Below are 22,761 nucleotides of genomic sequence, written 5' to 3'. Positions count from 1 at the left end.
AGAGAGAAACAGTGAATGTTAACCTTCAAGATGTTTCTTCTAAATAGGCAGTTTCTTCTCTATTTACATTGAGGTAAGAGCTCATATTTGCAGGTGCTCAGGCCTCTCTTCAAAACAGTAGATGAACTTAACTTCAAAGATGCACTACAGGGTAATAGGGTTGTGTGGGGTTTTTTTTTCCCCCTTTACTTAAAAGCTTGATGTCTTGATTCCATACAACAATTAGGCTTTATGGCTATGATGCTGCACCCTAAAACAACTTTTATCTGGTATTTATTGTAGAAGTTTAGTTTCCCTGGGACACCTGCTTAAATTCTGGTAACTTCCTATTAATGAGTTGAGGTCAGAAATAGTTATTTTCCACAGGAGTAACTTTGAGTAAAGTTGAATAAATTCATTTTTTTTTAATTACACATGTAACAGCAGTGGAACTGAAATACAAAATTAGCACATAAGTTTTGCATAGAAATAACTACTACGATAGAAATACAAGCTTCTAAAACTTCACAACTAAAGATTTAAAAGAACTCTGTCAAACAACAGTAGCACATAGCAAGATAATGTTAGTATATGAGCTAATGTATGCATTCACTTGTACATATCCAAAAATTGAAAGCATAAAAAAGGGCTTTGCTTATTAGTATACCACATTACCACAGAATCACAGAAGAATACTAACTTGAAGCACAGTTTTTATTTGATTTAACATGAAAACTTATAGATTATGCAGGTTTTTCTTTAAAAATAGCTTTCTAAATATCCCCAAAAACAATAGATTTTAAAGTTAGTTCACAAGAGGCTTGTAAATCTTAATTTGGAAGAAAGTTTCTTTTACCAGTATGATAGACATCTGTAACCAGTAGCTACAATGCAGACTAAACAATGCTGGGACTTGAACTGGATTTCTTTGCTATAACTTATGTCTAAGAGTTTCAGCTCTTCAAGTGGAAATTCAAGTTGCATCCACTAATCTCCAGCTTGCCAGGTAACACCATTATTGCACTTGTACTGGTTTTATTGGCTTAGTAAAGCCATTCTAAAGCAATACTTTCATATTTGTACATTTTAAAGCACTTAATCCTGTCTGCAAAGGAAATAGACAAGTAAACAAAACCATCATTTATTTCAACTTAATTATGAAAGCTCTTAATTTTCAGAATTTAAATGGATTTGTATTTAGCAATACACTAGAAAAGTGACAGATGCTGGAACTACCTTCTGATGACTAGTTTGGTCCATGTCAGTAATCAAGTGATGTTATAAAAATAAACTAGTTTATTATTTTGTATAAAATGAGCAATGTTGCATTTTTGTTCAGATTGCACAGTACAAACAAGCTAATACCCAAATTAATACTGTTACAGGTAGTTATTACATAGAGACAGTAGCTAGAAAAAATAAGTACCTCAAAGCAAGAGTTTTGCAGCCAGCTTTCCTTAACATTGTTTGAAAGTTAAAATAAAGTCTTAGTTGCAAGAATACAGATTATAAAATGTTTGAAAAATGTTTAAGTATGAGCTGTTTAACTGAACTTTAGTAGCAAGAGTACATGATAAATGAGTATTTACACTAAAAAAGTCCATTTTTCAGAAAAGAATTTACAAATGAAATAAATAACTTTTTAGCAATCCCCTAAGACCAACTATAGGACCTGTAAGTGGCAGTAGAGAAAGATGAGCCACCTTATGTCACTGCTAGGTCAGGAAAGTATGCCTCATCCAGAAGGAAGTGCAACTTTGCTCTGACTTTACTAGTAATCCAGAAACATGCACAATACATATAGGTACCTTCAAATATGGTACAACCATGAATATTTATATGAGTATTCACAAAAACATACAATATATTTTACACTCTTTTAATATGAAACCTTACTGATATCAAACCACAATCTGAACTGCATTGATCAGACTTATTTTTCTTTTAGGCAGTCAAGCAGCTTTCTGTCTAGTTTCTATGTATTTGCAATTTATAAGGAAAATGGGCAAGCTGGGAAGGATAACAACATTAAATTTAACCTCCTCTTTTCCCTTTTATACTCGAGCAGGAGGTACTAAGGAAGAAGGTTCTCCAGAACATATGTTTTTGATGCAGAGGAGCTGATGAATATTTGCTGAAGCTGTCTACATATGCATTCACCGTCTCTCAACACTTAACAATTGAAAGCCGGAGTCTGAAGCTTGCAAAAAGAAATCTTGCCTTCTTTTGAAACTATTAAATGAAACTGCTTCTTAGTTGTATTATCCCCACAGCAGATTTCAAAGATTGAAATATATATTTAAAAAAGTTCCAAAGTTCATGGAAGCATGTCTAAAAGCTGGTTTGCTTCCTTCCACACCTGATGTTTGAGAAGTCATCATCTTCCATTTAAGACACAGTGCAGTCATAACTGCCTTCTTGGAATGAATCCTCATCCTCTGTCCTAGACTTGTCCTCCTCATGCCTGCTTACACTGCTGTTCCCAGCATCACTCTGAGGATTAGTGCAATGGCTAGATGAAGTCCTGCTTTCCTCAGCTCTGGGATTTGCTTGTTCTATAACCTTAGAAGGATTCACTGGCTGGAAAGCTTCAGGCTGCACTTGCTCTTCTGTTATTTCACTTAGTTTCTGGATCTGTGGTTTGATGATATTTAGAAATGGCTTGTACCCAGGGCTAGGAAGTAAGGGATATAGAACACTTAGTGAATTAAAAATAGTACTTCTGTCAAATGCCTGACATGCAATATTTCCTGGGAAATGTCTAACAAAGGAACAGTTTCTATCATCCTCCTGTACAGAAACTGGGTCTTTATTTTTAAATATGGAAAAAATACAATATATATTCTTTTCTCATTAGACCATCATGAAATTTCTTGCAAAAATGCTTAAGTTGTTTGAACTAGGGCTGAGAGAACTCAGAATTTATTTCGAAGTAACTAAGTAGCTACAACTGGAACAGAAATGAAAGTGGAAAATAACTTACCAATCTGTGGAAGCCCATTTGTCAACAGCATGTAGGCCAGTCTTTATATTACGACAGATTTCTCCATCAATATCGGAGGACTGCATTATACTGAAAACCTGATTGATTACTGAAGATTCTCTGAGGATAAGGCCTATGATAATACACCAGTCCAGACATCCTGCTTCCGTGAAGATATGCAGCAAGTACCTAAAAGAAAAAAGTCTACTTATTTCATTTTTTTTCACTCCAAAGATAAAAGCACAGTGTGTGATTCTGTAGACAGTGCTGCTTCTTCCTAATGCTGGATTCCAAGAACAGATATGTCATTTTAAGTTTCAAATGCAAAGATTACATAACTTACCGGAGTTGGACCTGTGACTTGTGTGGCCCTTTACTAGCCAGTTCGAGAGAGATATGTTCAAGCTCTGACTGAGTTAAACTTATACCGGAGAAGTTTTCATCCACCATGGTCCAGTCACCATCCACCATAGAACTTGTTTCAGTCAGGTCTGTTGCTGAACCGATGCTGCATTCATCACCTATCAAAAACACTCAGAAGAATAAGGGAAAAGGAAACTACTTAGTTTAATAAGGCTATTCTTGAACTACTTCCTATAGAAATTAACAAATTACCCAGTAATGTTTTTTGCTGTATATCACAGTAATTCCTACAAAGTTACTTGAGGCATACTGTCCATTCCAGTTAACCATTCCTATTGACACAGTATACTGATATCTTTAATGCTGAGTCATTTCCAGGAGTACTGTACTTTTTGTATCAAAATAAAAACAATTCTGAAGAATAAAATGGGTAAGAGGTCCTAAAGCTATGCTAGTAATCATTTTAAGAGATCATAGTGAGAGCCTTTTATGTACTATAATCCTAAAACTAGGTCTGTAGAAAGGGTTGCAGTCTATTTAAAGATATTGCTTAGTCTTAAACCACTTTGTTAAAAATTCGGATACAATGGTAAATTTTCTTCTTCATACAAAACCTTGAAGATTCTGAATGATCAGTAATGAAAACATTTACCTATGCTAATTAATAAAGGAGTAGACAAGAGTGTTTCTAGGAAAAACATGAAGAGTAGATACAGCTGCAGAATTTTCTCATGAACAGTAAGAGCAAAGCTACAACCATTATGGTGATACGTCATGAAGGCACCTACCCTCCAGAATAGTTTCCATGTTAAAATAGATGCATCTTTTCTGTGGAAAATGCTTAGGAAGTTAGCAAGTTATTTTATTAACTTCTTGCCCATAAATATCACTGCAGGATTTGTTTCTGAAATTATCATGAATTCAGTTGGCAATGTTTTAATTTTTATGAATTTATTTAATTTTTTATGTAAACTACTTCAAAATGCATAAAGTCCTTTGAACTCAACGGTCTTAATTCAGCATAGAAAAAAATCTGTTATCTGTTTGTAGAAACAGCACTAAGTGGCAGACTGTAGTACAGGACACTGCAATGAAAAGAGAAATCCCATCTATACTGTTTTTGTGAAGATTAAATAACAAGGATATTGAAACCTAACTCTGTCTCCAGAGATAATAAACACAAGAAACAGGAGTGAAAATACAGTGAGGCACTCCCCATGCAGAGAGGCAGAACCTGACTCTTCCTTCAATTTTTAAAACCTTTTAACCTGGCGAGTTCCACCTCCAAGTGCTGTGATTCTGAGAAGGCCCTACTACCCTGGGGAGATCGTACTTCCCACAGAAGGCACTTACGTCTTTCCCCTACTAAAACAGAAATCACTTGATGTAGATCACATTGGGGTTTTTTTGGATGGTTGGTTTGTTTTTTTACTGCATCTTGTCCTGAAGGCTAGAACAACACTTCCAAAAACATGAATGGTCAGACTAAAACATCTTGTCTATGACTATGGTCAGGAAAGATGCACAGCAAATATGATTTTCCTGTTTTCTGTGAGTTGATGATATATTTGTTTTTTCACAAGACTGATTAAACAAATCCATGGGAGAAAAAAAAATCTGTAAGTCTATAATTTCCTCAACTTCCTCAAAGTATTCAAAAATGTAGGTAATGTTCCTTTCTAAAGAAATCCAAGAGCACAAAATTCATGCATCAAAACACTTCCTGTTAGAGAGAAGTTTTAGTTACAGGTTTTTATCTAATCGCCTATATACTTTGTGTCTAGTTCTGACACGCTTATAAACAGTCCATTCACAAGTCTAAAAAAATATTAACCTAATAACTGTTTCTTTCCCTATTACTGAATGATAATAAAGTTTTCCACAAAGTTTACTGCTAACTAGAGGAAAAAAGTACCCATGCAGCCTGGAGAAAATACACATGGAAACTAGCAAAGGCTAAAGAGATGTCCATCATGCTGTTTGCAATGGCAGATTATAGAACAGAAATGAGATACACTGCATCTTGCAAGAACAAAGATAAAAAATGTAGAACTCTCCCAAGCCTGCCTGTAAATGTATTAAATTTCAAGTTAACTCCACAGAGAGGAACTTCAGCAAATATAAACTTCATCTTTTACTTAAAGGACTCATAGATACATGGCATGGGCATATGTTTCTGTTGTGGAAGTTTCAGCACACTTGCCTAATGTCTTTCTGGCCCTTGGCATTATGGTATCCATGGCTGAGAAGCACTAACACAGCAGAGACATGCAAATATCAGAATACAAATGTTTACTTCCAGGAGCATTTTTCCAATAGCCATAGAGAAAGTAGAGTGACTTACCTTTACTCAGCAAAGGGGAAAGGAACGCATCTTGCATGTGGGGTCCATGGGATGAAACTGTGTCAATCTCCCTCTGAGAGGAGTTGATAGCGCCAAGCCAGCTGCGACTCCGAGGTGTGTTTGAAACCCCTGTTTCCATTTCCATGTTTAAAAAGGTGTCTGCAGACTGAGATTTTAACAGCTGTTCCCCCATAGCTAAAAACAAAAAACAACCAAAACCCCACTGAAGGCCAAGTCATGTAACCACCAAAAAGGAAAGGCATTTCTGGAAGCTAAAAGTTGTATTTAACATTCAATTAGTTTGTTGAGAAATGACCAAAAGCAAGTTTAGCTATTTCAAGAACTCTGATCAGCTTTTTTATGTAGGTACTGGCATAAAAGAAACATCAGCTAATAAGCTATTACAACTACCAGAAGGAAGACTTGGCAGCTAGCATCAACTTTGCTCTAGGAAGGTAAACTACTATATTAAGAGATACAATGCAGTTTACATCAAGTTCTGAAAATTCTAACCTTTTACCAGACAGTTAGCAAATTTCAAAGATTAAAACCACTGAACTTTTAAAGAGTTAATCAAATCCTCATCTAAAGATGAGGATACTATATAAGAACACTGTTATGAGTAATTTTTTGTAGCAGAATTTACAACAAGGACCAATATCCAAGATCAACCAAGTATCTGCACCTGAGAAAGCATGAAACCTTAACAGAAACAATAGCATAACAGGACTATAGAAGAGATGAGCTCTGTGCTGAACAGAACTCCTTCATAAAACACACCCAGTGCAAGAAGGCTGTGCAGGTGCTAAGCCTCAGCCTGTTCTTTGCTTGGTTGAACTGAGGAAGGAGAGATTCAGACTGATGGGTACAAGATTGCAGAAGAGAAATCTAGTTCAAATCAACTCAGATGTTACAGCACCTGTCTTGTACTTTCCATTCTTGAAGGGTGAATTAACAGAGGAAGCCGGTATGATGGGAAAAGGCCAGAGGAAGTCCTTGTGTAGCTTCTTCAAAGCAATCACAAAATCCTCCACGCGGGCAGCTCTGGCTCGCTCCTTACACAGCCAGCCGATCAGCTCAAAACCTAACTGCACAGCAAAGCAGCCAAGGTCTTTCAACTTGATTTCTTCTAGCAGACGCCGAGCATGTCGCCAGAGCATCATATCAATGTACATGTTCTCAGCACAGTCACTGTCTTTACTCCACCTATGGACAAACCACCGAACAGTAACATTAAGACTGACAAAACTGAATCAAAAGGACTGTTGGCCACAAGGACATGACAGAAAGTGAACAGTGTAACAGTGAAAGCTTTCTCTATACCAGCAAAAGCAGTTTCCACCATCTCTTGGTGCTTACTTTCTCTAAAAGATCCCATGTGACAATGGGCAAGTGAAACAAGGGAAAGGAGCTACAATGGCAGCAGTATCCATAGAGTATTAAAACATTACCCACAAGAAAAAAGGACAGAAAGGCAGAAAAAGAAAAAAAGAGGTTCCATTGCAAAGTAATTTCTTAGAAACCAGGTTTAAAGAACAAGGCAAGCATTAGTCTGAGACACTTTCTTTCAAAACCCTAATATATCACACTCTGGAGTGTTTTTATTTAGCAATTTTCCACAATTTGTACTAAAGACTGTTTTGGAAGTCTTGTATGAGAAAAAAACTAAGACAGTAATAAATTTCTACCTCAGTGCTTGATGTAAAGTAGAAATTCATACTACTCAGTATGAATTCAGTATATAGCAGTATACCTACATAATCCATACCCACAGGTATGGATTTCCCTCATCTCCCTTATGACTTGGCAGCACATTGCTGGATCAAGACATGCAGGGTACCATTGTGCAATGCACGTTATGGTGTTGCAGTATTATAAACCCTGCAAGACAGACATTTTTCAGCAAAACAGAATCTTCAAATATGAGGCATATGGTCTCACTAGATATTTAAATTACTACACATGCATCCAGTGGCTTCAGAAGCTTTTGGTCAGCAATCCATGTATATGTATAGACACACACAAAAATATACACGTATGCATGTGTATGTACACATACATATTTACATGTGTGGGAACATATTCTGTCAAGAATATAGGAGAGGCATGGGCATTAAAAGAGATTGAAAAAGACTAATGCAAAACAATGTGGAGGACAAATCTATCATACAATATTTTTCTATAACAGAAACTGGTGAGAGCTAGTACAGTACCTAACGAAGTGGGGAAGAAGAGGACAGACACTACCAGTTACCTTTTCCCAGATGGGCCAGAGGGCATGCTCAGCGTTTTTGTCAGGTTGAATTTGTTATGGAGATTCTCTGCTGATTGGGATAAACTAATGCTGCGATGTCTGAAGAACTCAAAGCCACTACTTGAACTAGGTTCCTAAAACCAAGAAAACCCAAATGTGCAGTCAGCTGAGTAAGCACGCTCCGTAACGGTAGGGGGAAGAACAGTCAGACATGGTTTGATGCACAGTATTTACTACTGTCATCACAAACCTGAGTTGTTGGTGTAGCTGGGGGTGTCTCTGTTTCTCCAGACCCAATGGCTTTAAGAAATCTGATCATATGACGACAAAGATCCCACTTTCCCTGCTCTAAAGCAGTGTTAAACAGGAGAGTAGCATGCTGTCTACTAACTGCTGGAACTTCCATATTCTGCAAGTAACAAAATATAATTCTTAAGACATTTGCTTTCTCCATCCAGCAACAAAAAATATTTTTAAGAAGCCAAGCCACTTCACGTTACATAATATCACCAGATGCTAGAGGCAGATTTGATGCTTTCATTTTTATGACACTAAATTAACTATTAAAATTTCTTCATATTCCCCTCTCCACAACTGAGCATAATCTCAGCAGAAAACATGCATATGTTTCATACGACAATCATTTTTAAATAACACAGCATTGCTAAATATCACCTCCCTTTTGCAATACATACAGTAGCATTACCTGAAGGATAATAAGGTAAGAGGCAGCTGTGTCTAAGTCCTGGGCCATTAAACACTCCTCAAATAAGTCCTTCGGGTTTCCAACAGCAGCGAAAAGGTAATTCCACAGGGCATATTCTGTCTTCCTAGCACAATGAACAACAGTCTGCAGGAAGAGGGGGAACTCTGTAATGAACTTCGCCACAGTGGGAAGCAGAGGGTCGGGAATGGGTTCCCGCGAGGTAGCTTCTTCTTCCAGCACTTCATGAAGCATCAGTTCTAGTACGTGAGGAAAGTATGGTAACGTGGCACAGGAGTGGGCCAAAAGCAAGGCTTGCTCACCGAGGTTCCTAACCAAAAGCTGGCGTAAAATGTGATGGAGGTAGATCTGAGAGGTTCTCTCAACAATGGAGAAAGGAAAGAGGACCTCTAAGTGTTCTCTAGCACTGGTTTGAGTGTATAAACAGTCATAGAGCACAGTGTCATTAACAGCACCAAGAACCAAGGCATCTTCAAACAAAACAGCCAGTGGGTATATGTTGATGTGGAAAGGCAGCATGATCCGTCTTGACAGAAAGGAATGTGGTTTTCGATGATCTCTAGGAAACAGGGGAAGCCAAACTTTCATGCCTGCCCCACCACAGCTGAGCCAGAGAGCCTCCAGTAAGTGGCGTTTCTGCTTGTTGACCCTGCAAGTAGTCCAGACATTTTCAACAGACTGGGCGAGAACAACTGGAGCACAGAAAGGCAGCTACAAAACAGAAAGAAAAAGAACATTTATCAAAACTCATTATTCCTTTTATTTTTCTGCTCACAAGAACTCCTCCTTCAGCTGAGAGTTCCTCTCTCTGCAGAACACACTATATTCTAAAAGAAGAAACAAAGCTGTTTCTCTCTTAAGTTTAACTGCACCCTAGCACCTGGGAAAACAACGCTGATCACTTACATTGACTTAAAAAAGTTATTTCATTTTTTACCACCTGGTATGAGGAAGCCAGAGGGATGAGGATAAGGGAGAAAAACAAAAAAGTTTACTCTCTGCTTCTTCACTTAGCCCAAGAGTTCAACCTAGAATTGATAAAATTACTACAAAGACAAAATTTACAAATATTTGATTGAATTGTAAACAGCTCTTCATCTAAACTTTTCAGTATTCACTTTCCCAAAGCATTTGTTCGATATAACAGAAGTGCTGTTCATCAGCATAAAAAATTAAGACAAGTTCCGTCACTGATTTCTATTATTTTTAGAAAATTTATAGATGTATTCTCTGAAAATGACAACATTCCATAAACATATAGAACAGTTTTTGCAATAGACTAAATATTTCCTACCAATACAGCATATCTTTTGTACCAGACCTTGATGCTTAAGACTCCTCTTTCACTACAAGTAGTAAATACTATTAGTAAATACAAGTAGTAGGTACTTCTTTAGTTGGACTTTCACACAATTAAGGAATTACTTCTGAGAGATTCTTAGAGGATTCAGAGGTAGTGCTTTATTTCCAGCTGTCAATTAAACCTTTAAGTGTAGACACCACATAGCATTATATATGTCTTCTCTTTGTGCTTAGACTACTGCCTTCCACAACTTGACAAGTCGCTGACATCTCTGAAACTGTATACAACGTCCCACATGCATATACTTACATGCTTCCTTTGGTTAGGATTATTATCCTTCTCTCGTATCTGGGGGCCAGATCGATCCCTTTGCAACATGATGAGCTGTCCAGCTAAGTTTAGCATAATGCTTTCAGCCTCACAGGCCTAAGAATTAATAAAAAAAAAAAAAAAAAAAAAAAAAAAAAAAAAAAGAGCGAGAGAGAGAGAGCGTGAAATGTTACGTAAATTATTTATTTAATCTCTCTGAAAGCATTGTTTTACCCATAGCTACAAATGCAAACTCAGAATACAAAAGAGCAAATTAACTGTGCTGCCCCTGCAAAGGCAGCTCATAATTGGTGTCCAGGATTTACAAGCTACTGCACGCTTAGTTACCTTCCAAGGCAGATTCTGTTTAGAAAGGTGACCAGCTCAGAGCCCTCAGCTTCTGCTTCTCAGGCAAGACGCTACCCAATGCGTTCCTTAACAGTTTTACTTGCTAGAAGTAGCATATGTAAACAGGGCATGTCTGAGAACTCCAGGCATTGTCTTCCTTGGCTGCTTTGCACTAGGAGCTGACAAGTTACAGCAAAATAAGCTGCTGCATTAACTTGCAACACCACAGCTTCTTAGCAGCCACCACCTTAAAGTCAACAACTACCCCTTCATAAACACGATGTAGCTCAGAGCTCTGTTCATACCTGCTGACCGTTAAGCATAACAGATGTTTCATTATGTATATGGAAACCCTTTCCCAGACAGTTCTAAATCTGAATTGCATAATGCCCTAGTTTAGAAAATGTTTTATATAAAACCTGAAATAGCTGGTTATATACATATACATATATATATATAGATGCAGGCTCACACAATCTAAGCTGCAAAACTGAATTTATAAAGGTTATAATTATAATATTATAATAATAATAATCATTAATAGTGACTTAGTAAGTTCCAGAAATGGAAATGAAATAATGCCATTATGCTAACAACGCTATTATTTCAATTGGAGTAACAGCAGAGAAATTATCACAGTTTTGGAGAGAAGGAATCATGTGTGAACTCCCAAAACTTTTAAGTTTTACTCTTGTCTTTCCAAGCATGTCTCGGCCCACATCCCTTAAAAGAAGGTTTTGTCTGTGTTTTTTTAAACTTTGAGTAGCCTTTCTGCCAACGTGGATTCTGCAACTTCCCCGTCCAAATAAGAGAAGACTCTCAAAACCCAATTCTGTGCAGAAGTACTCAAAAGAACTCAGATAGAGTCATTTACGTAGTTCTTGAGCAAAATGGTAAGTATTGTAGGTTTTTTTGTTGACCAGACTCATTCCACATGTTCACTTAATCTTGCTCACAACTTAAGAGGAGCTTTTCCCAACTATCCCTATTGGCACGGACAAGCCACCAGCATTTCCAGAAAAATAAAGCTTTATATAATGTGATACCAGTAAGGCTATAACTGCCAGCATCAGACTGCAGACACTAACACAAGAGCCAGAAAGAATTTAGCTATGCACTTGCACAGTATCTCGAACTTTTAGAAGCTGCAGCTAGAGAAAAATATTTTTACTTGGGTATATCAAGGAAGCAAAGTATTGTTTTTAAGGACATATTTCAGAACTGTTTCATGTCAATTTTAAAGTCAATTTATTTGAGTTAATACTATGCTGTGCATGAAGTTCAGTTTTAATATGTAAGGATAGTAGGTGTGTATCTAGATATATGGGTGTATAAGGATCGTGTGTGTGGGTTTGTAACATCAGGGATTGAGGTCACTAATGGGTAACACCACCAAAAAGGCTGTCACATTCCCCTAAGTTGGGCACACTGCTTTAACTGTCTGAAGTCTTGATGCATTCAGTGGTTCCAGTGCAATCTTATAGTCAACCCTGATATTAATGCTTGTCTTCTGACTGGTGGGAACTTTTAGTGCCAATCTCAGGCATCATTTGCATAAATGTACTATGTAAATAGTGGCTTGACCAGCATTTCTTTTTGGGAGCCTGGCTCTTAAGTCTGATACTACTTAACCATCCTCTGAAAACCTCTGTCTTTACCAGGACTTACCAAGCAAGAGGTAAAAGATAAAAATCAAACACTAGTTTGGCATAGACTGAACACATATCTTAAATCTTTTCACTACAAAAGCAATCAGTTGCAGGATAGACAAAGTTTGAAAATTATGGGCTCCTAGTTGGAAAGAAAAGGGATAGCATTTGTTCAATCTGAAGTTAAACTTAAATATTAATAGTAATTTTAAAAGTTTAAAGTTCAGTAGTGTAAAAGTTTAGAAGTTCAGTAGCTTTTTCCTCAAAAATCAGGAAATGCCACAGGTCAGGTAGTTCAGACATAAGGATGCTGTCTGACAGCAAAACAGACTCTGGTCTGCCTGCATGCTCCCTTTTATGCCCTTATCTAAGATCACACAGAAGCCTCAGGACGTGTTCAGCACTACGGGACACTAAACTGGAACAAACTAAAGGAAGCAACTGCAAACCTTCAGACTTTACATTTGTGCCACTGGAGTGCAGTGGCTTCAGTATATAAAGGAAAGTACTCTCTCTGGCATGTCTATGGACCTACCTCACAGATACCACAATTTCAGAACTATCCTAAGGTATCCGCTCTCTGTGCCATGAATCACTCAGAAACAGAGGAGAAAATATGTTTCATAGGGCAGCTACTCAAATAGTTAAGCCTGCCCTAATTAATTTACACAACAGACTACAAAAAATAAGGTTTTTGCACTGTGCTTTTCAGAAGCCTGAATCATTTCCCAGAGTTCACAGGGCTTTATTTGCAGGCTTCGGTCATTGCTTGGCCTGTCTCCTGACAGAACTAGTGAGACTGGCCATTTTATCTCAGTTTATTTTACTTTGGTGTACCAGAAAATGGAGTAGAAGGTACTTACAGGGTCATGTGCTTCTTCCCCTTCCCTCCCCAAACTTTTTGTTGTTTATTCTTTGGTTGGCCTATTGCTGCAAAGATGCCTCCTGGTGCCATGCATAGCTCTTAGGTTCAGCATTTAATATGCAATAGAGAAACGTACCCTTTGGCATAGTGAAGTTTAATTTGTCCTTTGAGATTTGGTTTTACAAGTTTTACAAAATGACAGGAGAGCATATGAAATAGAAATAACAGTCTGGATTTTTTTCTTTAGTTTACATAGAAAAAGCGTATGTAATAAGTACTAGAAAAAGCACGTTCTGCTTGTTACCACACAGAAGAACCACTACGTTATGAAATATCAGATAACCTTTAAGAGCTAACCAAATCCAGGGCTGACACCAATTCTTTTAAATTTTGAGCACTGCAGTACTTGTACCTGCTGAGGCATCTTCAAGCTGATGCCAGTCTCTGTCCTCACTGATGTCAATGTAACAGACACTACAAGAAAAGGATGAGGAATATATCGAGACATGGATACTTCTTGGAGAATCTGGATACTGGCAGTAGGGTTAAGACTGAAAGAAAAGATAACTTTGTTTAGCGAGTTTTAAATAGTAAAATTAGTATCTCACAGCAAACATTGAAAATAACCAAGTTAGCCTTAGCAAATAATTTACTCCACAGATGAAAATGATTTTCCTTTTAAGCAGGAATCCTGCAGGCTTACACATCAACACTACATAAATTTACCAGACAAATCTAACTAAGCTGAGTTACTATATCTTGATAATTTAGGGGAATCAAGTTATAAGTACACAGAAGGAAACACTAGATACTTCATAACAAGTCATCCTTCAATTTTAGGGTTTGGGTTTTCTGTTTTTGTTTTTTTGGGGGTTTTTTTTGAAAAGGCATTGAAAATATTTTCCTTTAAAGTTAGTCAACAGCTTGCTTTCTGCTAAAACATGTCCCTTCTTGCTAAAACCAAGCTACAATACTGAAGATCATTATCTAACTGGGCCCTTCAAAAACTGTCTGAGTCTTTATCTCCTCCCTCCATTCATCAGTCTTAGCCATCTGTAAGCATCCGGATCTTGTGCTGCTATTTCTTTTGCCCCAAAATAGTTCCCCACAAACACATTGCAGGCCAAACTTTTTTCTATCTTTATATTCTCCACAATTCCCCAACAATTCCTATTTTTCACGTTTGCAACATTTTTCATTTTAAAAATATTCAAACATATGGGTGTCTTTCAATGTCTTTTTCTTCTTATGTTTACAATAACTGTCCAAGTTCCCACAGCTAGAACAAGCTAAGTTTTCCAAAGCACCCCAATGCAGCACTTGTACAGACACAGCTTGTAACGTGCTCATCTCAGTCATTACCTCTACACCTAATCTGGGTATTTGCACGCATGCAAGTGACAGCATTCATGAACTAGTGCTTATACATACAGACGACACTTGCCATTCTTATACCATATTTTAAAAATCTGATTCAACAAGTTATCACAGGATTTTACATTATCAAGAGAATTTACTGACTCTGAGGACACATTTAGAAGTACATTACAGCAAAAGCATTAAAACAATTGTATTAAAACCAGTTCATTGATACTCACCCTTCAGGCCTTCTCTCAATACTATAAAGGCAAATTGAACAATCCGCTCTGAACAATATTACAATGTCCCGGAAGACACTGAGTAGTAACGTGTCTGCTTGCACTTTGGTGATGTGTGCAAATGCATTGTCAAGATTAGACGTTCGCAGGTAAATTCTCAGCTAAAAGGAAAATTAGTAATTTGAGTACAGATTCCATTCACTAAGTACAGTACTTCAATATTCAATTATTCACATTTCTATGGAATGGCTGTCAACGATTCCTAGCAAGAAACATTGCTGTGTTTATTTTAACAAATGCTTTATGCATAATATTACACAAATGCATCAAAAGTGGTTAAAGAACAGTATTGCCTGTTCTGAAGTGTGTAAGAATGGAAGAAGTTTCATTCCCTAGTTTTAAAAAAAACAAAAATTAATCCAAGTTCTTATGCCTTCCTTATTTGGAAATCTTACAAAATTCTCCCAAAATACCATAACTGGAAACCTTAAAATAGCCTTTGTGCTAGCATTCAAAAATGTCAGAGCTTTCAGAACAATGAGCAGATTCATGGTAGTCAGCAGAAAATTACTTTTACTAAGAATAATAAACTTTTCTGCAAGGAATTAGTTACACATTAAACAAGAATTTTTGAATGTGACCAAAGCCACCTTATCATGTTTTTCATGTTTATAACATTAGTTTAGAATATATCTGATACAAAACATTATGATTTATTTATTCAGAAGAAAAAAAATAACTCACCTCTTCCTGATGATCATTTAAATTATAACATGCAAGAACAATGAAATCATTCCACCACGCTAAGCCACCTGTTACCATCATATTTTGCTCCTTAAAATAAAGGAAAAAAAACAGGGCAAACAAATGACAGACTATCTGTATATATAAATATATATACACACACACAAGCACACGCGCGCACACACACACACACACACACACACACGCATTCTGTGGGCAATTTCTGAAAGCCAGACGTGATCTCCATAAGCTTTACTGATAGTGGCAAGACAATCTAATCAAGGTATATGAAATTGTTCTTGTTTAAAAATAACCAACAGCTGATGAACAGTATGTGAAGAATAAGCTCCATCCTACAAAACACAGCTCTACAGTTCATCAATCTACTGCCATCCCTGACCTGGACAGTCTCAAATTAATTTTTTGCTACTCATGAAGTTTACAAGCTTGGCATCCAAAGCTAGGCCTCTCACAGGTCTTAAATAAGACATATCGGAGTAGGAATCTGACCTTAGACACTAGGTTTGGAAACTGCTGGTAATCGGATACATATTATTATGTCAAAGCCAGGAGACGTGCTCCATCCATTCTATGGAAAAGACATGGAAAACCAGCGTCCCTAATCCCAAGTCTGTCTTCAAGTTGTTTATTTGAAAAAGATATTTTCATTTTCTTAAAAATTTAATTTCAACAAGTAGAATCGCTCCAGCATACCTAGACAAAGTTCAATAACCCCTTACCTGGGTAACGTTTCCAAACAGCTTCCATTTTTTGGTGAGTAAAGAATAATGTGCAAAACCACACTTGCCAACAACAGCTACATTCTGCCCCAGCTTGTCAATGGCTGAAAACTATTCAAATAAAAAAACAGAACCTCAGTACAGAAATTTGAACTGTATATCCTATGCAAGCACGTCAGTACAAGCGATATAATATTAGAGTTAAAAATCTGTGAAGTATCTTCATGTTTCCTACTATCCTGCCCAATATACATTTTTCTTTCTGTAATTTAATAGAGTGATCTCATCTGCTAGAGATGCAGCCCTAAAAAACAGATTCTAAAGAACAGAACCCTAAGCACCTAATACTTGTAATGAAGCAACAACATATTCTTAAAATAACTCACCCTTATAGGCCAGTTGCTCTCTAGATATGTACTGTGAATCTAAAAAACCAAAAACAAACAAATAACTATATCAAAATCCATTAGAGTTGTGATTAGTCAGAATGTTTTAACAGCATTTGTACAATATCCACCGTTTTGCAAATCACCGACTTACAAGTTTTTTGTATTGTGGTTTCTTCTTTAAATACAAGTACTTTCTCTCCCCTCCCCCCATAACATTACAGAACAGCAAGTGTTAGGCTGTTTTTAATACAAGAAACACAGAAAAGCATTAAGAATACAAGATGGCTAATGCTGCACTATGGATTAATAGTCAGATTAGCACACCTTCTTGCCCCCCACTAGAAACTTCTGCTCCATGAGAACTTTTCACAGGAATGTACCAGTTTTCATAAACCCAGTAGGCAGGAAGGACTTTTCAGTGTTAGGGTGAAATTTCTAATCCAGGCAGAAACACACACCAGCATGGCCATGAGCCTTGTGATGAGGGCATTGCCTGGGATGTGTCAAACTAAACCTTGATCCTGGATTTTTCATGTCACCTAGGATAATACAAATCCAGGACCAAGCTTCAGCCCTCAGTCTGATAAAAGGCAGGCAAGTGCCCTCATTACCAAACCATTAAGCTGTTCTCACAGGTATATCACTCCTCACAAATACTTCAGCTGTGTTTGTTTTCTTCCTACACAGGATGAGGACTTTCTTCTCCTATCTTATTTTCAGAAGACAGGACAACTATCTGGACAGCTGAGTAGAAATTCAACAGTTTCCAACAATTCCAACTTTCCAGCCTAGTGTGAAATGTGGTTTAATAACACTGACCTATGCACTATGTGAAAAACAAAATCCTAGTATAATTTTTCTGAACCTAGGTTTTTAGAAGATCCTTAATTCAAGTGTGGAAGAAGACAAACTAGAATTACAGATTAAAAGTTATTTAATTTGTCCTCTATATTACAGAGAAAATAGGATCTTGGTCATTAATACTCCTAGAAACAGCTTCTTTTTCCCAGGCTTGATACTGCGAAGTTTTAATTATTTACTTAAATAGACGCCATCTCAGAGTGCTTGAAGATACAATGAAAGTCCTAAGGCTGTATCCAGCAGTTGAATATGCTTAAAGCAATCTGCATAAACAGAACAAATCCCTTTATGACTTCCTGCATGTTGTACCTATGCTGCATTTCAAAACACAGGAAGGGAATTTAACCACTCTACAAAGTGTCAAAAGACTTTTTGATTCTTTTTATTGGCTAGGATGCAAATTCACAGTCAGAAGGCTGAGACGGCCAACATTCCTTTATCCTTAGGCAGTAAGAAAAAGCTGGGGAAAACCAAGAGGAAATAAGGAACACCAAAGATCTCATACGAAACAAAAAGGGTATGTTAAAGACTGATAATAACAGGTGCAAACTCCAGCCCCCTAAGCTCTAGCATGTGCAGAACACATGAGGGCAACCAGTGAGAATTACCTGTACAACATGCCAATGCCTGTGTCCTAATAAAGTGCTTAAACCCTGAGAATCTAAACTGCCATCTGAAAATGGGCCTCTTTCCCTGGTAAGCTTGTGTTCAGAGTGCACTGAAGTATTTCTGGGACTCTGGGCCTGTGTTGCATCTCCACAGTTCAAGTACAAGCGATCTTCTCCTTGAAGGAGGACTTGCTCCTGGTTACTCTACATTAAAAAACAAAACAACAAAAAGTGCAGAAAACAAGAAGTAAGCCACAAGATCATTGCATTAACAAGTTCAACTTAAATGACTTGAAAAACAGGAATCAAGGCAGTTTTCAATCTTTGTATCACTAGGCACTGATGTATTAAATTATACGTTTTATGTTAAAGTATTACACAGCAGTATTTTCAAAGTAGCATTTTAAAGGCTTCATAATAGATTGGCCTTGCTTTTTTAAAACCAATTTCATGATTCAAAAATAGACTTAAAAAGTGATAAGAGAATAACTCAGAAGTCACCTGCAAACTAGAAATACTCTAAAATAAAGATATTTATCAATAAAAACTTACCATACAAGGATTAACAGTCAGGGCACTCTTGATGAACTGAAACTGCAGAATACCAAATTGGTGACCGTCATGCTTCACATCTCTTTCAGGCTTTGTGTTTTGAGAACAATTTCCATCAATCACCCACAGGTGGTACCCTTCTGAACCCCAGCTCTGAATGTCAAAAAAAAGTTACTACAGCTTCTCAGAAAATAAGAGCTACAGAAACTTACTGCAATTGATCTTACGATAGGTACAGGACTGGGAGAAAATGACACATTTGCTGCTCTGAAATATATCATCATACGCATCATTAAGTGCCTCTAAGCAATAAAATCCACTAAGAATGGTAAGAGTCTAACTTATTTATATATATATATAAAAGGTTTGTTAAATGAAAAGTAATTCTGTAAGAAGTCCACTTAAGTTATGAAGACTGTTTAGTTTGCTGGCTTAAACAACTAACAAAAAAGCCAAAACACACACACACAGATCAGGTATAAAATCCTGATCCCAATAATGACAATGGTTGTGGTTCATTAACTTCAATGGTATCAAAATTTCAATTAAGTTTTTTTTCTTGCAAATGTATTTTTCCAATTGTGTGCATGTTCAAAGTTATGAATCTTGATAGCAGCAAGGCTATATGAAACAAAATCAAGGGGCTTTTTGTTTGTTTTTGGAAGAATTATTCAAAAGGCACCATGGTTTGTGAGAGAGACCTTGAAGATCATTAAACATTACACTTAACAACATCTACTGATTTGATAGATCAGCAAGATTTCTTAATTTGTTTGTATTAAAACAATAGCAGTTAAGTTTCTCATGAGTCCATACTGTGATTTAAATTAGTTTAACAGGCAAGGGCAGGCTAGTAATTTTAGGAAAATGAGTAAATTTACAATCAGTGTAGTTTTGTGTCCCATGGTACTCTGAAATTGAGATCAAGGAAGATAAAAAATGTTCACTCTAATATTAAAACAAAGTCAAGAAAAGGCTTAGCATGCATACTTCATGATCAGGCAGCTATCCCATACTCCCTCTTTCCTCAATACAATACTTGTGTTAGGAAGTATAGTTAAGGCATCTTGCTTATTAAATGTAAGTACAGCTGAAGAAAGCCTGCTTTTTTGAAAATCTGCTCTATTAAAAATAATACAAAAAAATTAACAGCCATCCTGTTACAGTATTTTTACATTCATATTTACCATAGAACTGATCTTTAGAGGGTCTTTTTTGGTTCCATCAGACCGATACCTTAAAAACAGAACAAGTTTGAGTTTGGAGCAACTGCATCAAAATAAAGTATCCTCCTATTGTCGTATTACCATAGGGTTCTATTGCTATCCTCACCTTCAGCTGTAAAGCCTGTTTGATCCGTGTCACTGTCTAAAGGCAAAGCAATTGCCAGTTGTCTAGCATAACATTTCTGATTTGTGATTTCTGAATGCTAGTACATTTTCAGCAAGTATATTATATTTAGAGGAATTTTAATACTATTTTCCTGGAAAAGCCCGCCTTTAGGTCATTTACTTTGCTGTCCAAAAAGACCACTACAAAAAGATAATATACCACTTATATTCAAATGATCCTCTCCTAATTATCATTGAATGACTCTGATATCTAAGAAGTGATAACGCAATGAGAAGAAACCCTCTAACTCAGCTAATTATCTTCTAATTAAATGCTTTTATTAGAAAAATAGAATGTTCTAATAAAACATTTTATAATTTTTAGTGAAAGATACTCACGCAAAATCACCTCCTAAAGTACAGATAAGTTGAGCACCAAAAACACTCCATAAGGATAAACCTCCACATTCCCAGGTCACCATAACAACACAGCTATCAGGTGACCATCTGATAAGTTTAACAGGTCCTGTTTTATTCCAAATATCTGTTTAAAAGCAGACGATAAATTACCATATGAAAGACGTCTAAACTACCTCTATTACTTTTGTCATATTAAAAAAAATAGCATAAAAATTATTTTCCAGTTTACTACTTTGCTGCATCTAACCATCTAAAAATGAGTAAGCAGAAAATAAAGAATTCACATTTTTTTTTTTTAAAAGATATGGTCAGCTTCATGGGAAGCTAAAAATTTATAAAAACAGGCCAGAAATACACTGTCCTATGGCACAACCATGTAACTACTAGTCTGGTAAGATGATCCCTACGGGGGTGGGGGGGGGATTCTCTTCCTTTGGCACTTAGCAAAACTGCAAAATATCCCATTTATAACAGGTACAAGCGTTCAATTGAGGACATGATTTATCCAGTCATATGTTTCCACTCTCAAGCCCACAGTACTTATCACTACTACATGAAAAATTCTACTGAGTTTCAATTCAGCCAGAACACTGGTGGCTTCTTCGACTTTTTTCTGCAGTTTTGGACCCTACATGATTTTCTACAGAATTACAGAAAGCATGACAACTGCGTGAAAACTGTTTTAAGTTAATTCCCACATCCATACACCCATTTCCAGTTTTGACAATAATCTCTCATTTTCTCAGGTAAGTAATGGAAAAATCATCTCGTTTTCTATTAATAACCAAGGAAGAAAGAGGAGGAGGAAAAACACTAACACCATCAATGGTAATTCAAGCAACAACTAATTCTTAACCATCAAGGAATAGAAATATTCTTTAACACCTGAAAAACAGCTGGAAAAATTCTAGCAACAGAATTAGCTCACCAGGATATTGTTTTGGTGTCAGCTCCAATTTATGAGAAAACTGCATGGCTCCAGTGGTGACATCTATTGTATAAACTTGTACAGAGCCGCTGGAAGAGATTACACATGCTTTAAGCTACAAGAGTATTTGGATTTCTAACTGATATCAATAGTTTTTTTTAAAAGCAGCTGTTATTTATTGTTTAAAAGTGGCTTTCCCATTCTCAGAAATGCTCCATTCATATACACAATTTAATAAAAATAATTTAAAAAGAGAATCTGTCCATAACAGTTTTCTGGCAAGAGTAACTTCTGGTCAAGGCCAAGTACTTTTATAACTACTAACTTTCCCTTCTAAAAATGGGGAGAAAACAACCCCACACTGTAACATTTATACATGTGTCTGCTACTGTATAATACTAAATTTATCTTGAACAGAGGCACTGTGGCAAGTAACTTTAAAGCACTTCAGAAAGCATTTAAAAAATGGTTTTCCAGAATGCCTCTGGGAACTCAAAACCACCTTACATTGGTTACAAAGTAACCAAAGCACTGAGAGTATTTCCTTTGCTGAAAACACACACACACACACACCCCCAAGTATCTATATGGCTTCCAACTCCATGACTAAATACTGTGTCCATTACATGGATTGTATGTGCTGAAGTTTTATCTAAAGTGCACTAGTGCATACTAAGATCAATGAATTATAGTAACCATTTTTTGTTTCAAAGGCAAACATTAAAATACAGTGTTATTACTACAACCTGGAATACCTAGGAAAATAGTTGAAGACTAAACCACCCAGGAGACTAAGTTCTTACAAAATGCTCTAAAAAAGGTACACTCTAGCCCTTCTAAAACAGTATTATATAGGAGGAACTGTCTTTAAAGAACAATAAAGCAAACACCAGAATTAAAGCACTTTCCTAACTTTTTAATTTATAGATATTTCCAGTTATTCAAATAGGCAACATTCTTCTCAACCAAATCAACACTTCACAGTTGGGTGCAAAGTGTTGCTATTTCTTGTTCAATATGAGCATAATCAACTGCTTAAAATTGATTTTTACAGTCTTGCGTTGAGATTAACTGGGACAGCAGCACATTCCCAACCCAGCTACTTTTATTTTCCACAGCTGAAAAAACAAGCATCAATTCCAGCTTTATCACAACGAGGCAGTCATTTCTTCTCTTCCCTCCTCCAACCTTTGTGACAAGGTTGATTATAACACCTCCAGCAAGACTGATAATTTTTATCTTTAAAATTGTCTGCAACACAACTTTGTAAGCAGAAACTAGTACTTATGCTTTATATAAAAAAACAAAAACACAACGAACTCCCCCATTCAATTTGCCTTACAAAACTTACTTGGCACATCCAAATGCCATTAGTCTGTATTTGTTATTTACTGCCACACAAGTTCCATCAGTCACATCTTGTGCCCATACACCATGGAGCTGCTGCAAAGAAAAAAGTGGCACAATTT

The 22,761-nt window shown here is 36.6% G+C and overlaps 1 protein-coding gene across 4 annotated transcripts in view; it reads right to left on the bottom strand.

Moving 5' to 3' along the window:
• Positions 1-379: 379 nt before the first annotated feature.
• RIC1 (RIC1 homolog, RAB6A GEF complex partner 1) overlaps positions 380-22,761 on the bottom strand; it is a 53,220-nt gene continuing 30,838 nt past the window's right edge. For 2 of the 4 annotated variants that reach the window (XM_026097463.2, XM_026097464.2), the window contains exons 7-26: positions 22,644-22,735; positions 21,293-21,381; positions 20,344-20,488; positions 19,801-19,849; positions 18,614-18,766; positions 18,062-18,265; positions 16,590-16,628; positions 16,204-16,314; positions 15,464-15,553; positions 14,720-14,880; positions 13,534-13,672; positions 10,260-10,376; positions 8,630-9,358; positions 8,174-8,332; positions 7,924-8,057; positions 6,589-6,875; positions 5,670-5,864; positions 3,306-3,495; positions 2,963-3,151; positions 380-2,653 (exon numbers count right to left, since the gene is read on the bottom strand). In XM_026097463.2, the coding sequence (XP_025953248.2) occupies positions 2,368-2,653; positions 2,963-3,151; positions 3,306-3,495; positions 5,670-5,864; positions 6,589-6,875; positions 7,924-8,057; positions 8,174-8,332; positions 8,630-9,358; positions 10,260-10,376; positions 13,534-13,672; positions 14,720-14,880; positions 15,464-15,553; positions 16,204-16,314; positions 16,590-16,628; positions 18,062-18,265; positions 18,614-18,766; positions 19,801-19,849; positions 20,344-20,488; positions 21,293-21,381; positions 22,644-22,735 (3,558 nt within the window). In that variant the 3' untranslated portion in view covers positions 380-2,367. The remainder of the gene's footprint in view (positions 2,654-2,962; positions 3,152-3,305; positions 3,496-5,669; positions 5,865-6,588; positions 6,876-7,923; positions 8,058-8,173; positions 8,333-8,629; positions 9,359-10,259; positions 10,377-13,533; positions 13,673-14,719; positions 14,881-15,463; positions 15,554-16,203; positions 16,315-16,589; positions 16,629-18,061; positions 18,266-18,613; positions 18,767-19,800; positions 19,850-20,343; positions 20,489-21,292; positions 21,382-22,643; positions 22,736-22,761) is intronic. The other 2 variants (XM_026097466.2, XM_026097465.2) reach the window with 2 other exon arrangements.

The sequence above is a fragment of the Dromaius novaehollandiae genome, chromosome Z (genome assembly GCF_036370855.1).
Source record: "Dromaius novaehollandiae isolate bDroNov1 chromosome Z, bDroNov1.hap1, whole genome shotgun sequence".
Taxonomy (NCBI): Eukaryota; Metazoa; Chordata; class Aves; order Casuariiformes; family Dromaiidae; genus Dromaius; species Dromaius novaehollandiae.
This window is presented reverse-complemented; position numbering and strand designations above follow the sequence as displayed.